At 33.8% G+C, this 25,403-nt stretch overlaps 1 protein-coding gene and 1 long non-coding RNA gene across 2 annotated transcripts; one reads left to right on the top strand and one right to left on the bottom strand.

Annotated features, from left to right (window-relative positions):
- Positions 1-1,463: 1,463 nt before the first annotated feature.
- LOC126814801 (uncharacterized) lies at positions 1,464-4,108 on the bottom strand. Its single transcript, XR_007677764.1, has 3 exons — positions 4,015-4,108; positions 2,204-2,230; positions 1,464-1,699 (listed from the first exon to the last, which is right to left on the bottom strand). It is a non-coding gene; the product is annotated as an uncharacterized LOC126814801 (long non-coding RNA).
- A 1,093-nt stretch (positions 4,109-5,201) lies between these two features.
- Positions 5,202-23,962, top strand: LOC126814767 (uncharacterized). Its single transcript, XM_050540134.2, has 3 exons — positions 5,202-5,454; positions 11,789-14,219; positions 21,814-23,962. Exon 2 carries the CDS (start codon positions 11,891-11,893, stop codon positions 14,186-14,188), a length of 2,298 nt encoding a protein of 765 aa, XP_050396091.1. The 5' UTR covers positions 5,202-5,454; positions 11,789-11,890; the 3' UTR covers positions 14,189-14,219; positions 21,814-23,962.
- The last annotated feature ends 1,441 nt before the right edge of the window (positions 23,963-25,403 follow it).

The following is a 25,403-nucleotide window of genomic DNA, read 5'->3' as shown; positions in this document are numbered from 1 at the left end:
TGCTAATCAAAATATAACTAATGTAATGTTGAAGCAGTAAGCAAGAATGAAGAAGTAAGCCTTTGTGGTAGCTTATATAAATGGAAGTCACAGTTTTCAAAGTTCATGGAACAATTCGTCATACTAGCTAGCAAATTACATCAAAATGTTAAAAGTAATTATACTATCCATGCATATATTTTACTTTTGTTGAATTTTCTCTTTATAGAAGCCATAATTTGAATCATGAACTGCTAGCTTTATGGATCAACCACTACTTAAAAGTAACTACTGGGGACAAGCAATTGTAGCAAATTAATTGAAAATAATCCTAAATTGCCATATTTTTCACTGGGCCAAGACCTAGATAACAAACCTTATCTCTCAACCCTCCCTGTTTATAGATAAGAGATGATGCTATTACTTTCAACGTAGCACATTTGTAAACAAAATTGACAATATTTTTAATCAAAACAACGATTGATTATTTTTATTTATAATTTTTTTGCCACACCCAACTACAATTAAGCATATAATCCTACCTGAAACGGGTACAAATCCCCTCTTTTTAAATCAAAGCGACAGTAGATTGCTTTTTCGACATTTTAAATTTACATCTGTAACACATAAGGCGGGGCCTCATGTGCAATAGCCAATCAAAGTACTAATCTGATCAGAGTTGCGCAGTAGTAATTATGAACGTCGGAATCAATTTTGATAAAAACAACGCTTTATTTACTTTATTGTCAATATTTGCTGATAAATGTTGTTTCAGTAGATTGGACTGCGTATGTGTAATAATTACCAATAGTATAAAATGAACTTATTTTCAAGATGATACATAATAAAGAAATTAAGTTTGCCACTTGCCACTGTATATCTCAGCGTTTTTAGTTACGTTCTCGTTCTCGTTCTCGTAGCTAGGCCAAGACCATGAGATAAGATTGGAACACACACTTACAGCCAAATGTAGGTGTGTTTGGACCTGGATTTTAGAAGAGGGGGCTACTGGATATAATGTAACTATTGGCAATAGACCGTCAGAAATGTGTTACAAAAGCTGTTAGTTATATGAACTTTTCGTACACAGGTGCAATTCAATTCTTAACCAATGAATCGTGTGGTATATGGAATAGACCATGTAATATAACATAAATTGTACACGTGCCTACTAAGATTTCGAAACTATATGATGAAAGTTACCAGTCGAGTGATCCACAGCCTAGTTCTGTATTTTACCGTAGACCCAGGGGTGTCAAACTCATTTTGATTCGAGGCCACATTAGTTACTTTAGTAACGGATTCCTATCGGCTCTGCTCGGATAGAGATCATAGGAGTTTTTCACATAAAAGATTTTTTTTCTCCAGTTAAAGAATTTTTTATTCAATGTTAAGCTGTTTTTTTAAATTTTCAGCAGCATATCTGTGTTCAAGTCTTAAAAGTTTACTTTTTACAGTTCTTAATTGAGTTTCGGTGTGTTTACTATACATTTTTTTTAAAAGAAACATACATGATGGCCAACTGTGTCCCATAGTGTGACCCAGTGTACCCCACACACGGGGCACATTGGGTCAAAAAAAAATTTGGTTTTACAATGATCTACACAAAAATGGTTTCAATTTATTAACTTCTTAACAGCACTGTTAAATCGAACATATGACTGGCTTCAACTGAGTGCATAGTTTGATTCTCTGTAGGATTTCACTTCTGGTTGATTCACTAAAAAAAGAAACCATGCCCACTGTACCCCGCTCTCCCCTACGTGTAATAGGATTAGAGTGGGTGAGGTCAAAACGGTCACATTGCAATGCTTCGCACGTGTGTTTGTTCGACGTTATATATGTCGATGAACGTCGGAGAACAAATATGCAAAGGAGTGGGGGGGGGGCGAATGACATACGTCATTCAGTGTGTTATAAGTAGAACTTCCATTTGATTTCAAATTTCAAGGTTTTGTCTATATACGTTAAGACCAACATGTACAGGGTACATGAGAACATTTTTCCGTGACCTCAGGGATACGGTCTACTGTCATTGGGCCTTTAACGTGCTATCCGTGGTGTGGTATATTCGATAGCCTAGTGTTTCGTACCATTCGAAAAACTAGACGATCTTGGGAGCCCTACTTGTGCTGTGGGTAATCCAACTCTGTCCACTGGGGACGGATAGGGCTAAAGACGACTTTTGTTGTATTTGGGGTTTCAGGGGAATATATGCACTAACCACAGTTTCAATTCCATTAAAATGGGTCTGTCCATCCGCGGTGGTACTTTTTACCGCCGACCACCGCCGACTACCACCGACCACCGCCGACTACCGCCGACCAAATGCTTCTTACCGCCGACCGTCGTGTAATTACCGCCGACCAAATAATTTTTACCGCCGACCGCATTGAAATGACTTTCGACCGTAATATAATTACCGCCGACCAAATACTTGTTACCGCCGACCAAATGCTTAATGATTCCTTGTATTCCTCGGTTTGGACGATGATGGCTGAAGCTGATGTTTTAAAAGCACCAATTTATTCTGTATTCCCCCCAGTTAATGTTATTTCAGACCCATCTTATTCCTGAGGTTGAAATCATGTGGACAAATACTATTGGTGCTCCGTCTTAATTCGCTATTGGTCACCAAACCATTTCGTGCTACTTAAACCAGTTCTTCCAGCAGAAAATATTAGTTTTCACACTAAGCTATACAGCTCAACAATATCAACAGACTCCTCCATAAATATCCCCAAACCCCTCCCAGATCTCTCCCATACATCTCCCGAGAAATGTGACAAGCGAATGTCAGACATTTTTGATAAGACGCCGATTCAAACGGAACCCATCGACATGGATTTTTCTTCTCATTCTTTCCCGCGTCCCATAAATGTGCAAAGTTTAAAAAAACAATAAGTTCATGTCGGCAAAGAACTGTTATAAGGCGATTATAGAAAAAGAATATGTGTTTAAGGAAAGCCCCCCAGGTGATAAGTCTAATGTGTGGTTTTTAGTAAATAATAAAGATAATTTAAAAAGACAAGGGGAGGGACAACGAATGACTTATTACGACGACTGTGGTGTTTGGGATTCGGGAAAGGGGAGGTGTCATTCTCAAGGCTACCTGGCTGATAATTTTGGGTGTATTTTTAAAAAAGTGGGACAATATTGTGAGAGAAAACGTTCAGATGGGAAAACCGTGTTTGTACCACTAGTTCCCCAACCCACGGACATTATTACTATGCATCGTTACGAAACTGTAAGTAAGATTAATCCTACATTCAAAAAACACGTGTCATATTTCAACCGAAAAGGTGACGAAGTCAAATTATGAACAAATAACAACGCGGAATCCGCAAACCATATTTTTAAATGTGCCATTGACTGGAAACCCCAAAAGGCTCCAGAATTAATCGAGAAGCTGTAGTATATGTGTGTGAATTTTCAATTAATTAATTTAAGATCTATAAACCCTGTATTTTTCTGGAGATTATGAACTTTGTGGTCGCTATAAAGCATATTCTGTTTCAGAACAAAAGTGGCGCTGTTTCAGCGAAGAGCAAAAAGAAAAATGTTTTGCAAATTTTCTTAAAGACTCGAAAAGGAAGCGCGACGAAGAAGAAATTATTTGTTCAACAAACCAAAAAATTTGTGTAGTAAAGAAAGCAAAATTACCAGCCGAAAAAACCCATCAAACCAAAAGGTGTAGAAGTGTTCGCAACAATAGAAGATAGGCCTAAAATGTTATTTATTTATAACCAGTAGCTGAAACAATCTTGATATATTTGCCCTTCAATATCTAAATTGTAGTTTTGTCCTCCCATATTCTTTAAAATATATATAAAATATAAAAAAACAACCGTAAAATAGTCGGCGGTGACAAGGAATCATTAAGCATTTGGTCGGCGGTTACAAGTATTTGGTCGGCGGCAATTATATTACGGTCGAAAGTCATTACATTGTGGTCGGCGGTAAAAAGTATTTGGTCGGCGGTAATTTCACGACGGTCGGCGGTAGTCGGCGGTGGTCGGTGGTAAAAAGTACCACCCGTCCATCCGTCTGTTTGTGCGTTACACTTTTTAGCACACAACAACTTCCCTTCCACTGAACCTTCGAAGAGAAGTACCGGTAAATATGTCATGACTGAATAATTTGAACACCGGATGTCAGTTACTTTACATTCTATATAAAGTTGTTTTGTGGGTAGTCATGCTACGTTACTATTTTTGTTTTATCGATTTGGCAGGGGTTTGGGTGAAAACTGAAATGTTTAATGCCTGGCATAGCAAGACTAAAATTTATTCGGTTCGGTGTCATATAAAATCGGGCAAAATTTCAAGCAGCTTCCTCTTTGTCGACGTTTATAGGTTTAGTTACTTTAGTGACGAAAATATGGGAGCCCTACCAGAAGAGAGCAGGTAGCGCTCTCATATTTTCGTTACTAAAGTAACTATATTAGGTTATACTTCTTAGAACGACACATCGATGGTTGACTTATTCGAAGGCACATCTCACAGTCCGTAGTATCCCGAATGCTGACTAGGCTGAAGCCTATATAGGGGACCATACAACATTTTCTTTTCTTTTAGTCTTAAATATTAACACTATGGATACGGCAAACGCACTCTGCGCGTCTCTGAAATTAATATATAGGAACTCTTTTTGATATGAGGGGTAGAGGGTACCTTAAACTATATGAAAAAAGAAATTATGGCTCATTTTATGGGAAATTTGGACGCACATATTACGACAACAAGAAAGTGGCATTTAAGCGCGAATTCATTCTTTCGGGTGAAATCCTAGTATATTTAACCGCAATTGAATCACACCGGCCAGGCCTGTAACGTCAACCTCAAGTGTCCCAAGTTGTAAAACCTTGCTAATACGACTGAAAAGTGTTATTAATTAATTTATCGTGCTTGCAATTAATATAATTGCCTCGATGGATAGGTCACAAATACTAAGATTTGCGTGATAAGTAAATACAATAGAATCAGATAAACCTCGAATCGTTTCCAACTAAAGACGGGATATAAATAAATACCTTTTACAAGCTAATATCGATATTGGTAGCCTTTGTTAACTAGGCGTTCACAGGTGCGTGCGGGATTCTTGCATTACATCAAAACAATTCGCTCACCTGGGAAAGACTGGACAATCAGTATTAATTGTTAAAACTGATAAATCGATTGAGTTGTCGTCTGCAATTACAGGACAGAACATGTTATATCTCCTGAAGGGAAAACATTGCATTAAATTTTGAAATAGACTAGCTAGCTAAAATGTTTAGTGGTGTATTTTGTAAACGAATTCATGTGGATTTTTATAGAACGCGCACCTGAAATGATTACAGATGCTTGGGCGTGATGACAGGTGGTGACAAATTTATATGTATGACGACGTGTCTTTTCTTGGAATGATTCCTGACAATGGCGTCATGCTGCAGTAAATGATGCGGATGCTGATGACATTTTTATCTTCATCCAGGTAAGAATATAAACACACGTGGAACATGTTGGAATGGATTCTATCCATTTTGTAAGGCATTTGATATATATCTTTTAAATGGTTAGATTCATTTGATATGGACAAAAAAATAAACAAATGATTAGTCTTGGGGTGTAGATATCTTTATAAAAGAAATCGGTTGAACCATGCAGATAAAATATGATATTATTACCTGATATTATAGAACAAGTTTATGTATTTATGTTTTAAAATATAAGTTATCCTTATAACTTCTGTTACCTATATATCGATTTAGGTGTGATCCTTCATTCATTCATTATGTATATATCACTGATTATTTCAACACAGTTTACCTAATACAGGAGATGAATCAACATATAATTATTACCGGTAAATATTAAAGAATGGTACGTTACACCCATATCCTTGACCCTAGACCACATAAATATAATATATATTATTTATAATAAAATAAACTTTGATTCAGTTTTTAAAATATTTCCTGGTTGAATATTTGGTAGGCTCAACTATGCCAATGAAATAAGAAAGTGAGTGAATCACATTAATATATATTAATATATATATATATATTTTATTTATACAAAAAGGGGATCACGTGGCTAGGTGGGTAAGGCGCTGGCTTGCTAGCCTGGAGGTCGGGTGTTTGATTCCTGCATTGGCCGAGAAAGTTCATCCAGATTTTCCGGCGTGGTTTCCCCTTGTCAGTGATGCAGGATGGAGGGCCTGATATGGACAGCTGTCTAGTCATTCGGATGGGACGAAAAACCAAGGTCCCGTGTACAAATTGGCGTGCATGTAAAAGATCCCTTGGCAGTTGGAATTCGATATAAGAGTATGCCGTAGAGCGTGTATGCCCGTCTTCATTAGCCCAGTTTAGGAAAAAACAGTAGGACGTTAAACCCCATTTCATTTCATTTTATACAAAATTCTTCATAACTCAGTTTTAAGAATATGTCTTAGTTGAATGTTTGGTAGTCCTCATTTGGGCAGTGAAATATGAAGTGAGTGAATGAAATTATAGTTTTATTATTTTATACAAATATTGTTTTTACAAATTTTTAAATTATAAAGAGAATATATGGCATAATATCAGAACTTGACTTATATATCAATAAGGACATTGTGAAAAAGTAATTTACAGCAAGATAATTATTTCTTTTAAATGAAAGACGGCATAATGGACCATGATTATTGTTTTTTACATTAACCCTGTTGTGCTCTGTAGATATTTTTCCGTCAGCAGGTTTACTGGTGTTGTTTTTTGCAGGTATATACTTTATATAACAATATATAACAGTATTATATTGTGGTAATCCTATAATTTATAATCAATCCCTGTAACAGTTATACCATTTAGGATATATTACAGCCATGAATAATTATAATCTATTGGGTGATTAAATCTGTTATTGCCCTGCCAGTAAATAATAGTTTATTGTAAACTGTAACTTCAGCAATTTATACTACTAGTAATTTATAGTGACAGTTGATCATAATTTAATTAGTAGAAACTATTTTTTACTAGAGAAATTTACTATTCCACATTTATTATAATATTTGGGATTATTATGTAAATTACAGTGAAATAGGATTTTATTATTATTAAATTTGAACTAGCTATATTTACTAACTTTATGATTACAAAAGCAAAACAAAAATTTGTTAACCAAAAGGAAAAGGGTTTTTAGAAAGTTTAAGCATAGTCTGCATTGTGCATGACATCAGTCACTGTTTATAGCCAATTAAAACTTAGGGCCAAGTGCTACCATCAGAGTTTCCAGCCCAGTGGTTGAACTACAATAATATAATTTGGAATTCCTATATACAATGTACATGTAAAACATTTTTCAGTAGGCCTAAATAAAAAAAAAGAATTTTCTGGCCTCCCTTGTTTTGAACATGAATGTAATATTAGTAATATATTTGCAATATGATACTTTTATGAGAAGGTAGAGATATAATTTGTTCTTGGGAGGTAAAATAAATTATTTACTAGTTTAATAGTGTACATGTATAGATCTATCATTTTGTGTATATGAGCTTGGCCAATGGCTGGTGTCAGGAGGTGGAAGCATTTCCCCTGAAAGCTCCAATGTGCCAACTACCATATATGACCAAAGTTCACGCATCCAATCGAAGTGATGCTAATGCACCTTTGTGCTCACAAGGAAGGTATAGTTGTGCACATAAAAGATCTTTTGGTTGTTGGAAGTTGAAGACAATTTACTTTACAATTTGCTTGACAAGTGGGAACTGGTCCTGAAAAATCAACCTTCTTCTCACCACATTCAGGGATTTGAACTGATATATTTGTTGTAATTGCTTGCATATGGCAGCTGTCTTTAAAGATGCATTATGTAAAAATTAGATAAAGAGCTAGCTGTAATAGTTTAAAAAAAAGATAATGAAAATTGAATATGACTTTTTGAAGTTTGGTAACATAGATTGGTTATTATCGTAGCTAAGGTATTTGACAACCGAGACTACATGTAATTTATCGTTACACACTTAAATGGCCGCTGTGTACTAATCTATTTAAAATCAGAGCGATCCGATGATCTAGAGAGTTGATTATAGGCTTGTCATGTTAACAAATGTTTAAATAATAATTTATATGGCATTTGAAACCAGAAAAAAGACCTGCTATAGGCAGATTTACCTCTTACATAATGTATCTTTAAGTGAACTGAAATTTATGCACTGTAACTGCTCAGTCAATAATAATATTCTTCAATAAAGCACAACAAAGCGTGTACCAAGTAGACTGGTTCTCCACCCTAAACAAAATCATGGTACACATAATAATAGGCTATTTTATTAATCTGGAATTATTGTATTTGTTAAAAAAATGCTAATATCGTCATTTGAGATGTTTTGAATTTCTTGTAAACTACAATATTGTGAAAGTTGAAGCTTTAAAAGGAATATCAGTCCAAACTGGTTTCAGTCAGTTCAGTATAATTACAAAGACATTGTAAATTTCCAACATCCTGCATCCTCTGCAGATGATATAAACAAGCCAGATAACTGCTGAATGAAATCTTTTGGTGGGCCTTTTTTTAATTTGATTAAATCCAAGCTTGAAAATTATCTACAACTGGTTATGGTTTCTTAATTAAATTTTAAATTATCAATGTAAATAATGGTCAATAGCTTTCAAATAACAAGAAATTAGGATTTGACTTTATATAAATTGTAGGTCTCATATTTCATTTATCAGATCTTGAGCTCAAGGCTTAACAGTTAAAACTACAATGCCTTGATTCCCCGTGGTAAACACCACTAATCAAAGGGCTATAATAATTGCAATGTAGGAAAACATGTGACATAAAATAACTGTATTTATTACATACACAAAAACATAAAAAAAACATGATGAGTCATTTGGTCATTGGAAGAGGTAGGTTAAACATACATCATGCAAGAGCTTAATTTGTCTATTGCAGGTCTTTCTTTAGGCCTGAAATGTTATCTAAATTATTAATTAGACATTAATTAATCTATCCAGAACATAATGGATTATGAGCCGATTTACTGCATAACTTTCCTCACGATTTAACGATTAAATGGATAATTGAGACTATGCTGTTTATCGTACAAACTTTAGTAATGATGATCAAGGCTAGCCGGAAATTTCAACCGCTTAGTTCTGGGTTCATAGTGGATCAATTTGAATGAAATTTTCAGCAAATTGCCTTTACATTATCTAGTTTTTAACTATTATAGTGAGAACTGCCAACTCGATATCGAATCTCCCATAATGTATGTTTAAATCTGTTTTTCTTAATCTTTGATTGTTGGGCACATGCGGTACTGTAGGTTAAGAAGGGAATGGGTTAAAATGCGCTGAAATTTTTCATACCATTTTCCAATAAATGGATCTTTTGTCTGCATTGCCATTCACTCTTCATTCAGACACACAAAGTGTTTAACATTCGTTGTTTTTTTGCCCACTTGTAGCCAACACTTCAGATTATTGATATAAAAATGTATTTCTTTTAATCGTCTATTATTTTCTATTGATAAAATTATTTTCTTCATGCTTGATGACATTGTAGAGAGTTAACAAGTACAGAGCTCCAATAATAAATTAACCAATATCAAACAGGAAATTTAGTGAAGTTATTTTTAATGTATAGATAAAATAATTGTGAATGCATTCCAAGGCATTGTATATGTTGGTAAGGGTTGATTAACCAATATCTATCACAGAATTTTTAATAAGAAAAGGCAATTATAAGTGGATTTTATCACATTGCGTCTTTGGTCTACTTCTAGCCAAACATGCTACAGTATACATTTTTATCCAGTGAGCTAATGATCTTAATGATTCGCCAGACTTGAACTGAATGAAAAAGGTTGTCTCTATTCTTTACATCAAGTTACTGAAAAAAGGCAGATTACCCAGTGACGAAAATGGTTATAATTTTTATTTCAACCTAAAATTGTTATCATTTGTAAAAAAAAATATTAACCTAAAATTTACACCTAGCATTAACATTATTGTCATCTATTAAACTTCAGACTTAAAATATTATCATTTGTTATATTTGTTTAAAAAAAATATATTATTGTCATCCATTAAACTTTATACCTTAATTATTTGTCAATAACATAACTTGGAATTATTATCATATTTTAAACTTTAAACCTAATACATCATTTTTCAATATCTTATTAAAAAATTTGTTAGAATTTTAAACCTAAAATTATTAACATGCTTAAATATACATTATGCAAGAGCTTAATCTGTCTATTGCAGGTCTTTATTTAGGCCTGAAATGTTATCTAAATTATTAATTAGACATTAATTAACCTATCCAGACCATAATGAACTCTAGATGGCATTGCTAGCCTGCAATCTTTAGTGGATTATGAGCCGATTTACCGCATAACTTTCCTTCACGATTTAACGAATAGTGGGTAATCAAGACTATGCTGTTTATCGTACTGACTTTAGTAATGATGATCAAGGCTAGCCAGAACTTTCAACCACTTATTTCTTGGTTCATAGTGGATCAATTTGAATGAAATTTTCAGCAAATTGCCTTTACATTATCTAGTTTTTAACTATTATAGTGAGAACTGCCAACTCGTTATTGAATCTCCCATAATGTATCTTTAACTTTAAACCTATCATTATCATTTGTTAACATTAAACCTAAAACTGTTTCATAAACCGGGGGGTTGGATGGCTGAATGGTTAGCGTGCGCGCGCTGTATCATAAAGTCTGTCATTGAGTCGACTGGCATGGTTTCGAATCCCTGGTTGTACGTGACAAGGAGTAGGGTCGCCTGTCCAACCTCGTGGGTTTTCTCCGGGTCCTCCGGTTTCCTCCCACTGCTAAAGACCCCTACGCGCAAGTGAATTATGTAAAAAAAAGTTAAACCATATGTTAGTCCCGAAATGACCTAGTTTGTGTCGAGTGGACGTTAAACCCCATTTCTCTCTCTCTCTCTGTTTCATAAACCCAAAATCTAATATTATTAAACGTTGAACATAATATTGTCTGTTAAACATGAAACCTAATATTATTAAACATTGAACCTAATATTGATATCATTTGTTTAATTTTAAACCTATGTTAGCTTTTTTTTTGTCCAGTTAGGTTATTTAGGGACATGTATATATATGATTGTCTATATCTGTGTAAATGATTATAGCAGCCAATCCTTATAATGGTCTGCCGTAAATGAAAAGGTCTGTAGTATATAGTAAACATGCCATATGTTAAATGAATTATTAATAAGTGTTTATGACTATATAGTGATTTATGAATAGTAAATATTCTATAGATTTAGGATGAACTTCAGAGTAAAAGATAAAACAATGTGTGCATGAAGTGAGAGCGTAATTGGATGAATGGATTGGTAAATTAATAATAGATCAAATTGATTTTAAGTATAGTGCGCCTAAAGGCTGTGATCCAGTAATTGAATTTTGTCCATGTGAAATATTTTGCACGACAGGTGTCATGACATCGCGGCAGCCACACATCATTCTTGGAAACAACATTAATGGCGATATTCTACACTAGATATCAGTCCAGAAACGACATTGTGCAAAAATGATCAGAAGTCTAGTGTGGAATATCTGCTTCAGGTGTAATAATTAAACCAACCTATAAGGTTGAGATTTTAATAATTGTGCAAAAATGATCAGAAGTCCAGTGTGGAATATCTGCTTCAGGTGTAATAATTAAACCAACCTATAAGGTTGAGATTTTGATAATAATAATGTGATTAATATCTGTGACAGGCAGGTGAAATAATCAAACCCACTTACCAGGTTTAGATTTTTAAAATGATATGTGATTAATTTATATTACAGGCAGATGAAATAGTCTTCAAGGGTGCATTATTCATCCAACAAATAAATGAAGACAGAAGATAATTGAAAAAGAAGATACAAAAATAAGATATTGTAATAATTATGGCATCTGTAAATCAAACCAACCAGTCACAAGGGATAAATGTCTCTGATCTACTTGCAGAAGATTTAACATCTCGGGTTCCAAAAATTGTATTTCTCTTGCTTTTCGCTGTGTCGGGATTGGTTGGGAACAGTTTACTTTTATTGGTGTTACTCCGTGGAAAGAAAAGTGTTTTGAATATTATGATAATAAACTTATGTATTGTAGGGTTAAGTGAATGCTGGATGAACATGTCTATTGTGTTTGGAGCACTTGTTTCTGGTGGATGGATATTTGGAGATCCTTTGTGTAAAATCAATGCATTTTGTATGACTCTTGTTTTCATAGAGTTAGTTTTAACTCTATTGTGTATTAGTGTGGAACGATTTATTTCCGTAAGATATTCTGTGGGTTCGAATAATTATTTAACAATTCCCAGAATGCTTTTAATAATTGTGTGTACGTGGATTCATTCTGCTGCATTTAGTTTACCCTTACTGACGACAGCCATACCGACAACCTATCGTACACCACTTCATCTGTGTTCCCTGACCGACTCCTCATCATTGACCTATATATGTTTAACCTCCGTAATTTGTTTCGTCATACCGATCATCTCAATGTTGATTTTATATTTGTTAATTATACGATCTGCTTTTAAAGGAAGATTTGTGGTAACTATGCCACAAGCTCAAAATGAATATAAACAGAGAAATCAACTGGATAATCAAAAAGAAATTCACATGTGTAAATATGGTGGCCTATTATTTTGTGTTTGGTTTGTGCTGTGCGTGCCTTATATTATAACTGCTTATATCCGACAGTATCAATACAGCTATGAATTTCAAGCCAGTAATTTTCTCGAACTTGTCGACTATCCTTGGTCAGTCGATGTGACCTTTGTTTATATGAGATTTTTCTATGCTGCAATATTTCCTATCTTGACTTTTTCCTGGATCAATTTTCTGTGGGTTAATTTAAAAGATTTTGTTTTGTGTAGACGAAGTAACTCGATTGGTGATATGGTTCCGCCCAAAAATTTGAAGAAAGAGATTAAAAATCAGCCTGTGAGAGGACTAGTTATACGGGAAAAAGCTAATAGTCCAAGCAACCAGTTTTTTAATGTCCCAGTGCTGTTTGCAACTTCAGATGGAATTCACATCGAAACATACAACCGCGAAAACAGTATTGACAGTGTCAGGGTACAAAACAAGAATAATAAACTTCCAGTTGAAACATCAGAAACAAAGAAAAATATTCCTGTAGGAAAGGCTTGCGATGTTGGTCCACTTGACACATATTTTATATATCACGATACAAGTGATTATGATTCTAGCAGTGAAGCAGATGCATTTTCATCTTCACAGCCTGTGTCAACAAGACAAGTGAATCAAGAGATAATATTGTCACAAAGATCAGTGTCTCAGCCAGAAGTTCATAAATCAACTAGTGCCTCACAGACAAGTGGTCTAAAAGATGTTAAAAGATCTTTTGGAACTGATTCTGGGCTAGATATGAGTGTCGCAGGAATGGAAGCCTCCCTTAAGAAGAGAGACAAGTCGATGGACACCTCAGGTTATCGACATAACAAATTTTTAGATGATAGAGATGTTCCATGGGCTGTAAGAAGATCCAATACCTCTAAAGATAGATTACATACTTCTGCTGTTGAAGATGAATCAGGTGAAAAAGAAATGAATGAATCAGAAAATATTGACATAGAGTCTCAGTATTTACAGTCCATTAAAAAAGAAATGGAAGATGAAAGCCAGGGTGTGTTAAAAGATTGCGATAATTATGTAAGTGTATCTCAACGTGTGAAAAAAAATACAAATAAAGAGGGACGTTTCCCTATTCCAGACTCTCACAAGCATGAAAATCACAAAAAAAGCAAATCAAAGGAAGACATCGAATTAGCTTCTAATATTAACAACCTTTCAGGAAATTCAGAATCTCACTCAGTTACCTCATTACCTCCAAAATATCCAAATTATATTTCTCTAGCGGGTGACCCTCGCAAAAAATCACAGAAAAAAGTAAATAACTCCAACTCAGTCAACCTTGGTGAAACATTTAACGTTGTGCCGAGTGATGAGGGAAGTGCTGATTCAAGATCAAAACCTGCTCAACCTTTAAAATCTGCTGACTCTACAAGAAAGATGAAATGTCATCAGCGCCATGATACGGCAGATAGTTTGAAATCATTGCTTGGATCTGGAAGTTCCTGTGAGTTGGCTAGTCTGAAAGCTGAGTCATTCCCAGACCTAGAGAAGACAGACACAACAAATCCTAATGACAAAGATGGTGGTAGAAACTAAATATTTTTACGACTGAAAATAATTTTAAATGGTAATTATGATAAACTTATTACTTATAAATAAATTAAATTTTAAGTTATGAATAAATTTAAACATCACTACCTGTGCAGACTTTTACTCAAAATTTAAGCACAATTTTCTTACATGTAGGCTATATTCATGATTTTGAAAATACTTTCACTGCATCAAGAATCTGAAAAGAAATTTGTGCTTAGATTCATGCAGATGCAGATCTATCTCACTTCCTCTCATTTCAAATTAACTGAATTAAGTACATGGTCCTACACCTGTACAACACCTATATCAGTGGTTCTCAACCTTTTGTTGGTTGCGACCCCATTCCATCTGATCCCTACCCCTTGAAGAACAAAGTCACCTTGTACTACGAAAGATCATCATTATATACAGATCAAAATGTTGTATTGAGAGACTGAGGAAACAATCCGCGAGCATGAGAGAGAAAACATGATTGGCAATGTGGCAAGAGGTGTTAGATCAGAGATTTATGTCTAGATGATTTTCATAAAAACATAGCATTTTTTCAAAAGATTCAGAGTATTTGCGACTGCGCAACCCTACCAAGAGGTTGGGAACCCAGGACTTATATGTACTCTCTCTTCTGATGTTGTTTTAAACCCAATACCTTTCAGTTATTTGTAACAGAAATCAATATTATCCTGTTATTGAAGAAATTCAAGTTAATGGTAAAACCAAGTTAAGCTTTTATAGATCAACGCGCATTATATATCTATAATTATGCAGAACACAACTTTATATTAACATACTTGAAAAGCTTATATATGATTGCAAGTACAGATATATAAATGGCTTGTGATTTAAGTTCTAATTGGTCTATTTTTAAATGACTAAACCATAGAAGTACAGCTTTAGGCTAAATGAACAATACACAATCAAAAGTACTTTTATTTCCAATTAAAAAATAATCCGGTCCAAAAGTTACTCAAATCATTTGTTACGGTCATTTAAAGATTACATTGGCTTTAACTAACTACACACTACCATCTTTATGATATACAATGAAATGAAATCGGGTTTAACATCCTATTGTTCTACTCCGAATCAGCTAATGAAGACGGGCATACGCCATACAGTGTGCTATAAGGGAAATTTTTTCTGGGCAGCGACACTATGGTCTACTCTTATATCAAATTCCAACTGCCAAGGGGTCTTTTACGTACATGCCAATGTATACACGGGACCTCGGTTTTTCGTCTCATCCAAATGACTAGACAGCTGTCCTTTCATGCCCTCCGTCCTGTACCACTGACAATGGTCGAAAAATTCCGAAAAACTTTCTCGGCCAATGCAGGGGTCGAACACCCAACCTCCAGGCTAGCGAGCCAGCATCTTACCCGCTTAGCCACCGTGGCACCATTATCTTTATGTGTCTTCTTACAGATCAGCCCATTTTCCATTTTAATAAAATAAATTACATATTTTTTTGCTTTTGATATATGTATGTGAACACTCTTTCTTCTTTAATACATGTGTGTTTCATATCTCCCATAGAATAAATTTAAAATCGTTCTGCTTAAAATAATATTGAAACATAACGAAAACAGACCACTTTTATAATTATTGATAAACTTTAATCTTGCAATTCTGAATGTAACAACATTAGATCACAATAATAATATTCATACACAATAAATTTAATCATGCCAATAATCAAATTTCAGCTGCATTATGTCTTGCCAGCATATTCAGTGGTGTGTTTTCATTGCATCTGATGAATATCATTAGATACATGTGGTAAAAACATTTCTTAAAATTGGTTTTAGATGGTAAATAGAATTTTTATAACTGTTTTTGTGGTGAGATTACAGACTGTGTAATATGCGCATAATCAATTCTGATACAAATAGACAATCTTATTTTTATACGCCCATGGATTATGGCCCCTGATTGTACGAAAAATCTAGTTTTTAGCTTGTGGACACCCTAGAAGTCACAATTTTCATCTGATTTTGATGAAACTTAAAATGCATTTTATAACCCAAACATATTTGCGCAGATCGGATCGTAACTTCCTGAATTATGGCCCCCTGATTGTATGCAAAAATTGTTTTTTTTAGCTTGTGGTCCATCTAGAGGTCACAATTATTATCCGATTAAAAAAAACCTTCAGGTAATGATGGTTGAGTTCAAATTTCGTGAAATTGGACCAAAATTGCCGTACAAAATGACTGTAGGTTATAATTTTGATCCAATTTTGATGAAACTTGAAATTCATGTTTATAACCCAAAGATCATTGGTCCTTTCGATATTTGCGCATATTGGATCGTAACTTCCTGAATTATGGCCCTTGATTGTACGAAAAATCATGTACACAATTTTTATCCAATTTAAAATAACGTTTGAATATATTACCATTACACCATAATGATAGTTGAGTTCAAATTTCGTGTAAATCAGACCAAAACTCCTGCCAAAGTGGCCGCCCCTTGTACGCAAATAGTGTAAATGTGTATCAAGGTTGTGGACCCTCTAGCGGACACAATTTTGATCTGATTTTGATGAAACTTGAAATATATCTTTATAACCCAAAGATCTTTGTTCCTTGTTCCTTTCGATATTCGGGCATATCAGATCGTAACTTCCTGAATTATGGCCCTTGATTGTACGAAAAAATCGCTTTTTTGTTAGCTTGGTCTCTATCCATCTCTTGCAAAATGTGGGCGTATCTTTTCTGGCAACCGCTGGTTTTCTCTGAAACAATCCATGGGTCCTGTTCAAAATGGTGAAAATGGTCTGAGTAAAGAAGATTTTGAAACAAATCCTAGGTTAGGCTGCATTGTCTATTACCACTACCCCGACTGACAACAAAAAATAAGTTAATGCTGGTTAATTTGATACCACATATATGTGGGGGTGGAGTGTAGTGACCAAGTGTGATAGGTGAACATACATACACACAGACATCTTTGATTATATTTCTCTAGATTAATTTTTGTAATGATTAAAAAAATTGATTTGCGTGCAGTATTGCACAACATTTTACAATACACAGATTGAAAAGATATTGTGACCTTGATTGACATTCCTCCTGTTATATCACCATTATAAAAACTTTTTTTATGTGAATAGTGATATCTTATGAATTAATAAAGCAAATAAATCTAAGTAGACTACACGTACAGCTGATATCAAACATTAGAGAAGAAACAGGTCAAGTACAAGTACTATTAGATTACATTTAATAAATAACGGGTGTCCACCAGAAGCTTCTTCGTCAGTGTTCAGAGTTAGATTAGTGGGGGGGGGGGGGGGGAGGGGCACCTCCCATTCCCATTCCCATTAAATCCATTACTGTCTGTGTTGTAATAAAATTCTGCCATGTTTTAAATTCTTTTTCAACTGACAGAAAGTTCTGAGATTAAGTGCTTTTACTGTAAATAATGATCACAATCCAAATTTTGTGAATATTGGTCAAGAACTTGACTCTGCAAGCATAGGTTAACATTGTAAGTCATACATGTATACGTTTGATTATATGCGTTTATACACATTTTCAAAATTATACAATACAGCAAGCAATTAATCTATTATGAACGCTGTAACCTGATTAATTGTATATTGAAATTAATGCGACCTTTCATTCCCTTGGTTTAAATGTGTGGATTCATGTATGGTAACATGCCAATAAGACACCATTTATTAGATAATAAAGTACTGGTATTGTAAAATTATCAACACTTTGATTAATGTGTTGTTTTGAGGCAGTGCTAATGTATGTTTGATGATACCACTGATTTTTTGGATAACAACTCTGTACTTAGAGAAGAAAAGTTTGTACCAGTATTTGTCTACGATATCATCCTTGGTGGAACTGGATGTGGATTTTAAACTCCAGGAACGAACGAACCTACCAGTATTGAACTTAATCTAACTGATGATACGACATCAAATTTATAGCATTAATTTCATGCTTGGATTATTTTTGTATTTTACGATATACACATATAGTTATTATATGGAGGCCGAGGACCCACTTTAAATCAGTCCCAAATTCTAAATATAAAATAGTATTCAATTAGGTTAATCTTGAATCTATTTTGCTTACTTCAAACAAAAAAGCAATCATCATGTTTAAGTCTTGCCTCTGAAATATTCAGATCTCCCAATTGTTTGGCTCAAGTAGAAAGACAAAAACTCTTCATACATGAAGTCAACAAACATTCAATCAATAAATCCCCCGCGAGATTATTGGAAAAATTTGACCGATTTGGCAAGCATTCAATACATTAGACTGTTGATGTTAATATTTAAAATCTGTAGAATAATGTAAACAACCAAGGTACCGTAAGCCAATTGTCAGTGTATTGTACTTCCAGTTATTTCATGTTGTTTAGTAGAAGAAAAGATTATTATATTTGTAAAGACTAACATGTTAAGCGGGTCCTTGAATGAACATTAAAAAAACATTCTTTATTCTCTTAGGCCACTGAGTGCATTCAAATTAATTCTGGTAGAATTGGTTCTAAATGAGTATGAGTTCACCTGTTTTGATCTTAATTTCAATCATTTAATAATATTTTTTCCACAAAGTTGAATTATCTGATATGATTATTATATAATTTGTTTTATATCTATTTTAATGATTAATTCCTATACATCAAAACTGACAGATTGGAAAAAACTTTGAAATGAAAAGCAGGGAGAAACCTAATACTAATAATGACAATATTCATGCATTTGGCCGGTATTGAATTCCAATTTATTTTGACTCCCATTTAAAGTAGCTAAGTCTCTAACTCATTGCGTAAGAAGTCTTAGACTGTATCAATTGTAGCGTTAAACACAGTTTAACGAAAAAATTTAATTGTAGCTAGACATATATCACAAGTCATGCATGTCAAACGGTGACGCCATATTCTTATCTGGAGAGCATGAGCAATAAATACTATCGGTGTAGACTGGAATAACCAGACACTACAGATTGCAATTCGATTGAGACTTCTGACATATTTCGCTGAACCTAACTGATTAGAAATTAGAGTAAATACGGAAACAATTGAATGTAAATCAGTTTATATACATTTATATTACATTATTATATGCTTGCATTCCATTTGTGTCAATTTCTAGGTCCCAAATATTAGCGAGTTAGCTCCTTTAAAGCAAGCAATTAAATAATTTTGTGCCCCCATTTAGAAATCATGGATATACCACTGGATGTTGGGGCCTTTATATATAATTAAGCCAAATATTTGTCCTGTGATTGAAGTGTGATCTGCAATCAGCCATGATCAATTGCGATTGTATTAAATATACTGTCTGTTAGAGAGGATCTACAGTAATAAAAGGTAACCTAAAAGCCTATTGTTCTTCTGTAATGCAAGAGTTGAATAGTATAAAGCTTTCTATTAATTAATAATAACAACAGACATATTGACCACATACAGTAGTACTAGGTTTTACAATTAACTTATTTAAAATCGTCTCAATATGAACTACCTTTTATCAATAATATTGACCATAAAACACAGAAGGACCCCCCTCTTTTTCTCTGGAATTTTACTACCCAGAGATTTTATTTGTTTTATTAATATTTTTGATCTACACAAAGCTAGATGTTTTATTCTCAATAAATGTTAGAATTTTTTGGTTTTGAGTCTTGCATGGTCAAATATTTACCTTCAAAGTATTCTAAAACTGATTCTTACATTTTTTTAAAATGACAATCCACCCCCTTCCATATTTGTTTTTGGACACTCTACAGGTCCCAATTTTTATTCGATTTTGCCGAAACTTGAAATATAGGTCTATCTCCCAAAGAACTCAGTTCCTTTCGATATTGGCATGTATCGGACCATAACTTCATGGATTATGGCCCCTGATTGTACGAAAAATCACGTTTTTAGCTTGTGGACACTCTAGAGGTCATAATTTTGATCCGATTTTGATGAAACTTGAAATGCATGTTTTTAACCCTAAGGATCTTGGTTCCTTTCACTATTTGCGCATATCGGATTGTAACTTCCTGAATTATGGCCCCTGATTGTACGAAAATCACGTTTTTAGCTTGTGGTCCCTCTTAAGGTCACAATTTTGATCTGATTTCAAAAAAACGTTTTAGTATATCACCATTACACCCTAATGATGGTTGAGTTCGAATTTCGTGAAAATCGGACAAAAACTGCCGGATTATATGGCCGCCACTTTTACGCAAATAGTTGTATATCAAGGTTGTGGACGCCCTAGAGGTCACAATTTTCATCCGATTTTGATGAAACTTGAAATACATGTTTATAACCAAAAGATCTTGGTTCCTTTCAACATTTGCGCATATCGGATCGTAACTTCCAGAAAAATCGTGTTTTGAACTTGTGGTCCCTCTTAGAGTTTACTATTTTATCCAATTTAAAAAAACATTTTAGTATATCACCGTTACACCCTAATGATGGTTGAGTTCGAATCGAACCAAAACTGTCGGACAAAATGGCCGCCCCTTCTACGCAAATAGTGTAAACCTGGTATATCAAGGTTGTGGATCTCCTAGAGGTCACAATTTTGATCCCATTTTGATGAAACTTGAAATACGTGTTTATAACCCAAAGATCTTGGTTCCTTTCAAAATGTGTGCATATTGGATTGTAACTTCCTATTTTATGGCCCATGATTGTATGAAAAATATGTGAATATATCACAGTTATACACTAATGATGGTTGAGTTCAAATTTCGTGAAAATCGGACAAAAACTGACGGACATAATGGCCTCCCCTTGTACGCAAATAGTGTAAAAATATGGTATATCTAGGTTGTGGACCCTCTAGAGGCCACAAGTTTTGTTTTATCCGATTTGGATGAAACTTTAAAATATATGTTTTTATCATAAAGATCTTGGTTCCTTTTAATAATCACACATATCCGAACGTAACTTCTTGGATTATTGCCCCTAATTGGTCAAAAAATCGCATTTTTACTTGTGGATTCTCTAGAGGTCACAATTTTTTTTTCCGATTTTAAAAACCGTTTAGATATATCACCATTCCACCATAATGAAGGTTGAATTGGAATTTCGGGAAAATCGAAATGAAACTGCCCGACAAAATGGACGCTCTTTATATGCAAATTGTGTATAAGTATGTAATACAAAGGTTATGGACCCTCAAGAGGTCACAATTTTTATCCAATTTTGATGAAACTTAAAACAGATCTTTATATTCCAAAAAATCTCAGTCTCTTTTGATATTTGCGCTTTTCAGACCATAACTTTCTGAATTGTGTCCCCTGATTGTACGAAAAAAATTGTTTTTGTTTTTAGCTTGTTCTCTTTCCATCAGTTGCAAAATGTGGGCATATCCTGCCTGGCAGCCCCTGGTTAAAATCTGAAATTCTCAGAACCACCTTATTTCTTAGAATTTAAACTGAGGTAAATCTGTTAGACAAATACATGCTTATAAGACTAAAATGACTAACAGCTAGATCCAGGATTTTTAACTGGATTCAGGATTGATGGTCCCAAATGCCGTCCAGATTGTAACAATTTATAGTTTCATAACTGACTCTATTTTCAAAATGCTGGTCAAGTAAAAGTGGTAGCTTATTTAATGTAAATAGATCATTTATTATATCATTTTTTCTTTTATTTCGTTTCAGGTATGAGTGAACCATGATGTGAACATTTTTAATTAAATGTGAAAAGTTTATGGCTTAGTTTATACATTGGGTTGTCACTTTTGACAATTCTAGGGAAGATATGATGATTACCTCCCCAAATTAGTCAAGAAATAAAGACATAAAACAATAACATTATTACAGTATAAGGAGGGAACTTATGGAAGCCAGTCTGCTCTGTAATATAGACTGAAGTGGATGCTATGATCAGCCCATTGATTTTATAGTTATTTATTGTTTATAATTCCTGTGTTTTTGTCTTGTACATTCCTGTGTTTATCTTGTGGTCCTCCTGCATTTACTACCAGTGTGGTTCTATAACACAGGGTGGGGGCATAGCTACCATCAGTGTTAAAGATGCATTATTCAAGAGCAAAATCTGCCTATTGCAGGTCTTTCTTTAGGCCTTAAATGTTATATAAAATATAAATTATTGATTAGACATTTATTAAGATGACAAGACCATTAGGCTAAGTCTCGAATAATAAACAATTGATACAAAGATCTTGTCAAAACTACCAATACTGATAACTTCACTCAATATAAATGAAATGGGGTTTATTTAACGTCCTACCAGTCTACTCCGAGTGGGCTAATGAAGACGGTTGCTTAGTATAAAGTAATTAGAATGAAATTTTCAATAGATTCATTTTGCATTATCTATTTTCTAACTATTATAGCAAGAACGACCAGCTCTTTATCTACATCTTAGATAATGCGTCTTTAACTGTGGATCCAGGATGCTTTCGAGGAAGGAGGGAAGGTCAAGGGGAACATTTCTCAAAAGGCAAAAATTGATGTTCCCTAAGAACATTCAACAAAAAACACCGGTAAAGGGCCATTTTCACTTCTAATTGATATGTTTTTGATGAATCTTCTGTTAATTTTGCATCTTAGTACAGTACCTTGTATTTATATTTATACCTGTACATTATATAAATATTTATACCTGATCACTTACATGACGTAAGAAATTTATAATTGGCTTTTGTTCCAAGAAACTTTAAATAAATAGACAATGCTCATTCAAAAGAAATTTGTAATTGTCACCAATTCCGTCCAATTTAGAGCAGTATATGTAGGATATTTGTCAATTAAATAACAACTACTTCACTAAATGTAGGTGCAGCATACTTTGAATCTTCCATTTAAATGTTATTCTATTCGATCAGGGCAATCTTTCTACAGTAAAATCAGTTTGTACTGGTAATTATTAAATATGAAGATTTATATTTATCGTACTGTACATGTTCAGTACTACATGTGTACCTGCCCATGTTTTGCATTATTGAGGATATTTTACAGATCATCAGAACACAGACCATAATTTTATATTAAGATCAATGTATTTGCAAAAACTGACCAAAACCCTAGATATATATGATATATGTTTAAGGTTTATTTTGGATTTGATCACATAATAAGGATACATGGATCATGTGCAGAACATAATGTGTATAATGTGGTTGTACTGTAATTTAGAATCAGATGTTGTTTCCATTTTCCATGAAAGAGGTGACATATCTTCTAAAGAAGACTACTGCTCGGGAATTTCTGTTGTTTAACAACATAGGATATAAAATTAATTACTACCAGTACTATAGCTATGTTAAATATTTAATATACAATAAAATCTAATGGTTTCTCATATTTAATTATTAAATAACTTCTACAGATATTATCACTGATTTCATGTAGTCTCTACTATACCAGACCACTACATGAATGTAACTTCTTGTTTGCCTGATGTCATAGAACAAATTCCATTAAATTATAGTTATTTACCACTTTTTAAAAAAAAAAATAATAATAATAGCTCATTTTTATTTTATTTTTCTATCCTATTATGTTTTCAATATGCTGGAAAAGAATATTGCTGCAACATAGTATTTGGTCCAGCGTTCCTAAAATTATTGCGATAAACTTCAGATTTTTCTCTAAAGCGGAAACTGGGCTAAAAATATCCTTAAGTTTCTTGTTGATGTTATATCCTACTAACTGACCACCTTAGATAAACTATTCGTATAACAAGTACAGGTATTTCTGCTGAAGTTTATTAAACATAATATTATGGGTTGCACTTGTGGTTTATTGTGATATATTATTTATTGCACAAGTAAATTTAAATTATATAAATCACTGTACTATATATTTTTGTATGAGTTGAAATAAAATTGTCATTTTTTATGTAAGTTTCAATTACTTTGTTCCTCAGTAATGCAGGGTCCACGAAAGATATTTATGGGCCCTGATGTTGTGCATGTTTAATGGGCCCCACACTTCTGGATTCTTGGCAACTAGGGTGACCTTCGGTTATCGTGATTTCTTGACTACGGTCAAACTAACTGAATCCGAATTTGATTTAGTCCAGACCATAGTCCGATAATACTGAACCATGCTACTGCAGAATGGTCGGAGTAGTTCCAAGATGGCGGGTGTCAATGAAACCCAAGTGTAGAATATTCAGAAAGAATCTATTTTTGTTTAGTATATGATTTTTGGAAAGCTTGACAGAATTTTAAATGGTTGTAATTACTTCTATGAGCAGATATTTTTTGTCACATGTGTTATACCTGAATCTATATAAGTCTAAAAATTACACATTATTTCAATATTTTGGGCTATGCAAAAACTAAAGTCAAATTGCAAGGAATTTTGTGGTCTCAAAAAATGAATTTGAGTGACGCAAGTTTAATTTCATGAAAGTATTATTTGATTATTAAACTATATAATATCAATATCATATAGCATAGCGATTCATTATCCTCCATGAAGAGAAGTATAGACCTTCCTTGAGCTTAAGGGTTTTTTTTTCTAGGGTTATGGTTGAGAGAGAGAGAGAACTAGATCATTTTGGGACTAACATATGGGTCAATTTTATTTCAATGATTCGCTTGCGCAAAGGGGTCTTTGGCAGTGGGAGGAAACTGGAGGTCCCGGAGAAAACTCACAAGGTTGGAGGTCTAAAGCATAGTAAAATGACATCCACTTGGACATGGGGCAGCCGTCTTTGAACAGAAGATGGTCTGACCATCGGTGTTAGTTTTCTAGTTCCAACCATTGGTCGTGCAAAAAAATTGTAACCAAAGGTCACCCTGACAGCCTCCCCTTCAGTACCACTACACTCTGCCACCCCTTTTATGCCACCCCTTTTATGACAAGGAGTACATTATGATGTAGAAATAATAAATACTTGTCAATGCTGTGTTTGCTTTACAATATTTGTTTTGGTGAGCCAAGGTATGTTTTGTGACAATAAATGACAACTACTAAATTAAAGACAAATGGTAGCAATAAAAAATACTTTATGCACACTTATACTGAATGCAGGGCTGAACATAATTCAGGGGCAATAACTCCTCGACAATAAAAAAAACCCCTCATAAGTTACACATATTAAAACCCAATGCTTTATTTATTTTACTAAGTTTATTAGTCTAAAAATACAGCAACAATAATAAATCACAGCATAGTTCTAGTACATTTAACTTTACACATGCCTATCAAATAGGGAGACATTATTATGTGCAATCACAAAATCATACATCTAAGTTGAAGTAAAATTTTTATAC

Source organism: Patella vulgata, chromosome 3, assembly GCF_932274485.2.
Source record: "Patella vulgata chromosome 3, xgPatVulg1.2, whole genome shotgun sequence".
Lineage (NCBI taxonomy): Eukaryota > Metazoa > Mollusca > Gastropoda > Patellidae > Patella > Patella vulgata.
The sequence above is the reverse complement of the archived record's forward strand: the minus strand, read 5'-3'. Positions and strand labels throughout refer to the sequence as shown.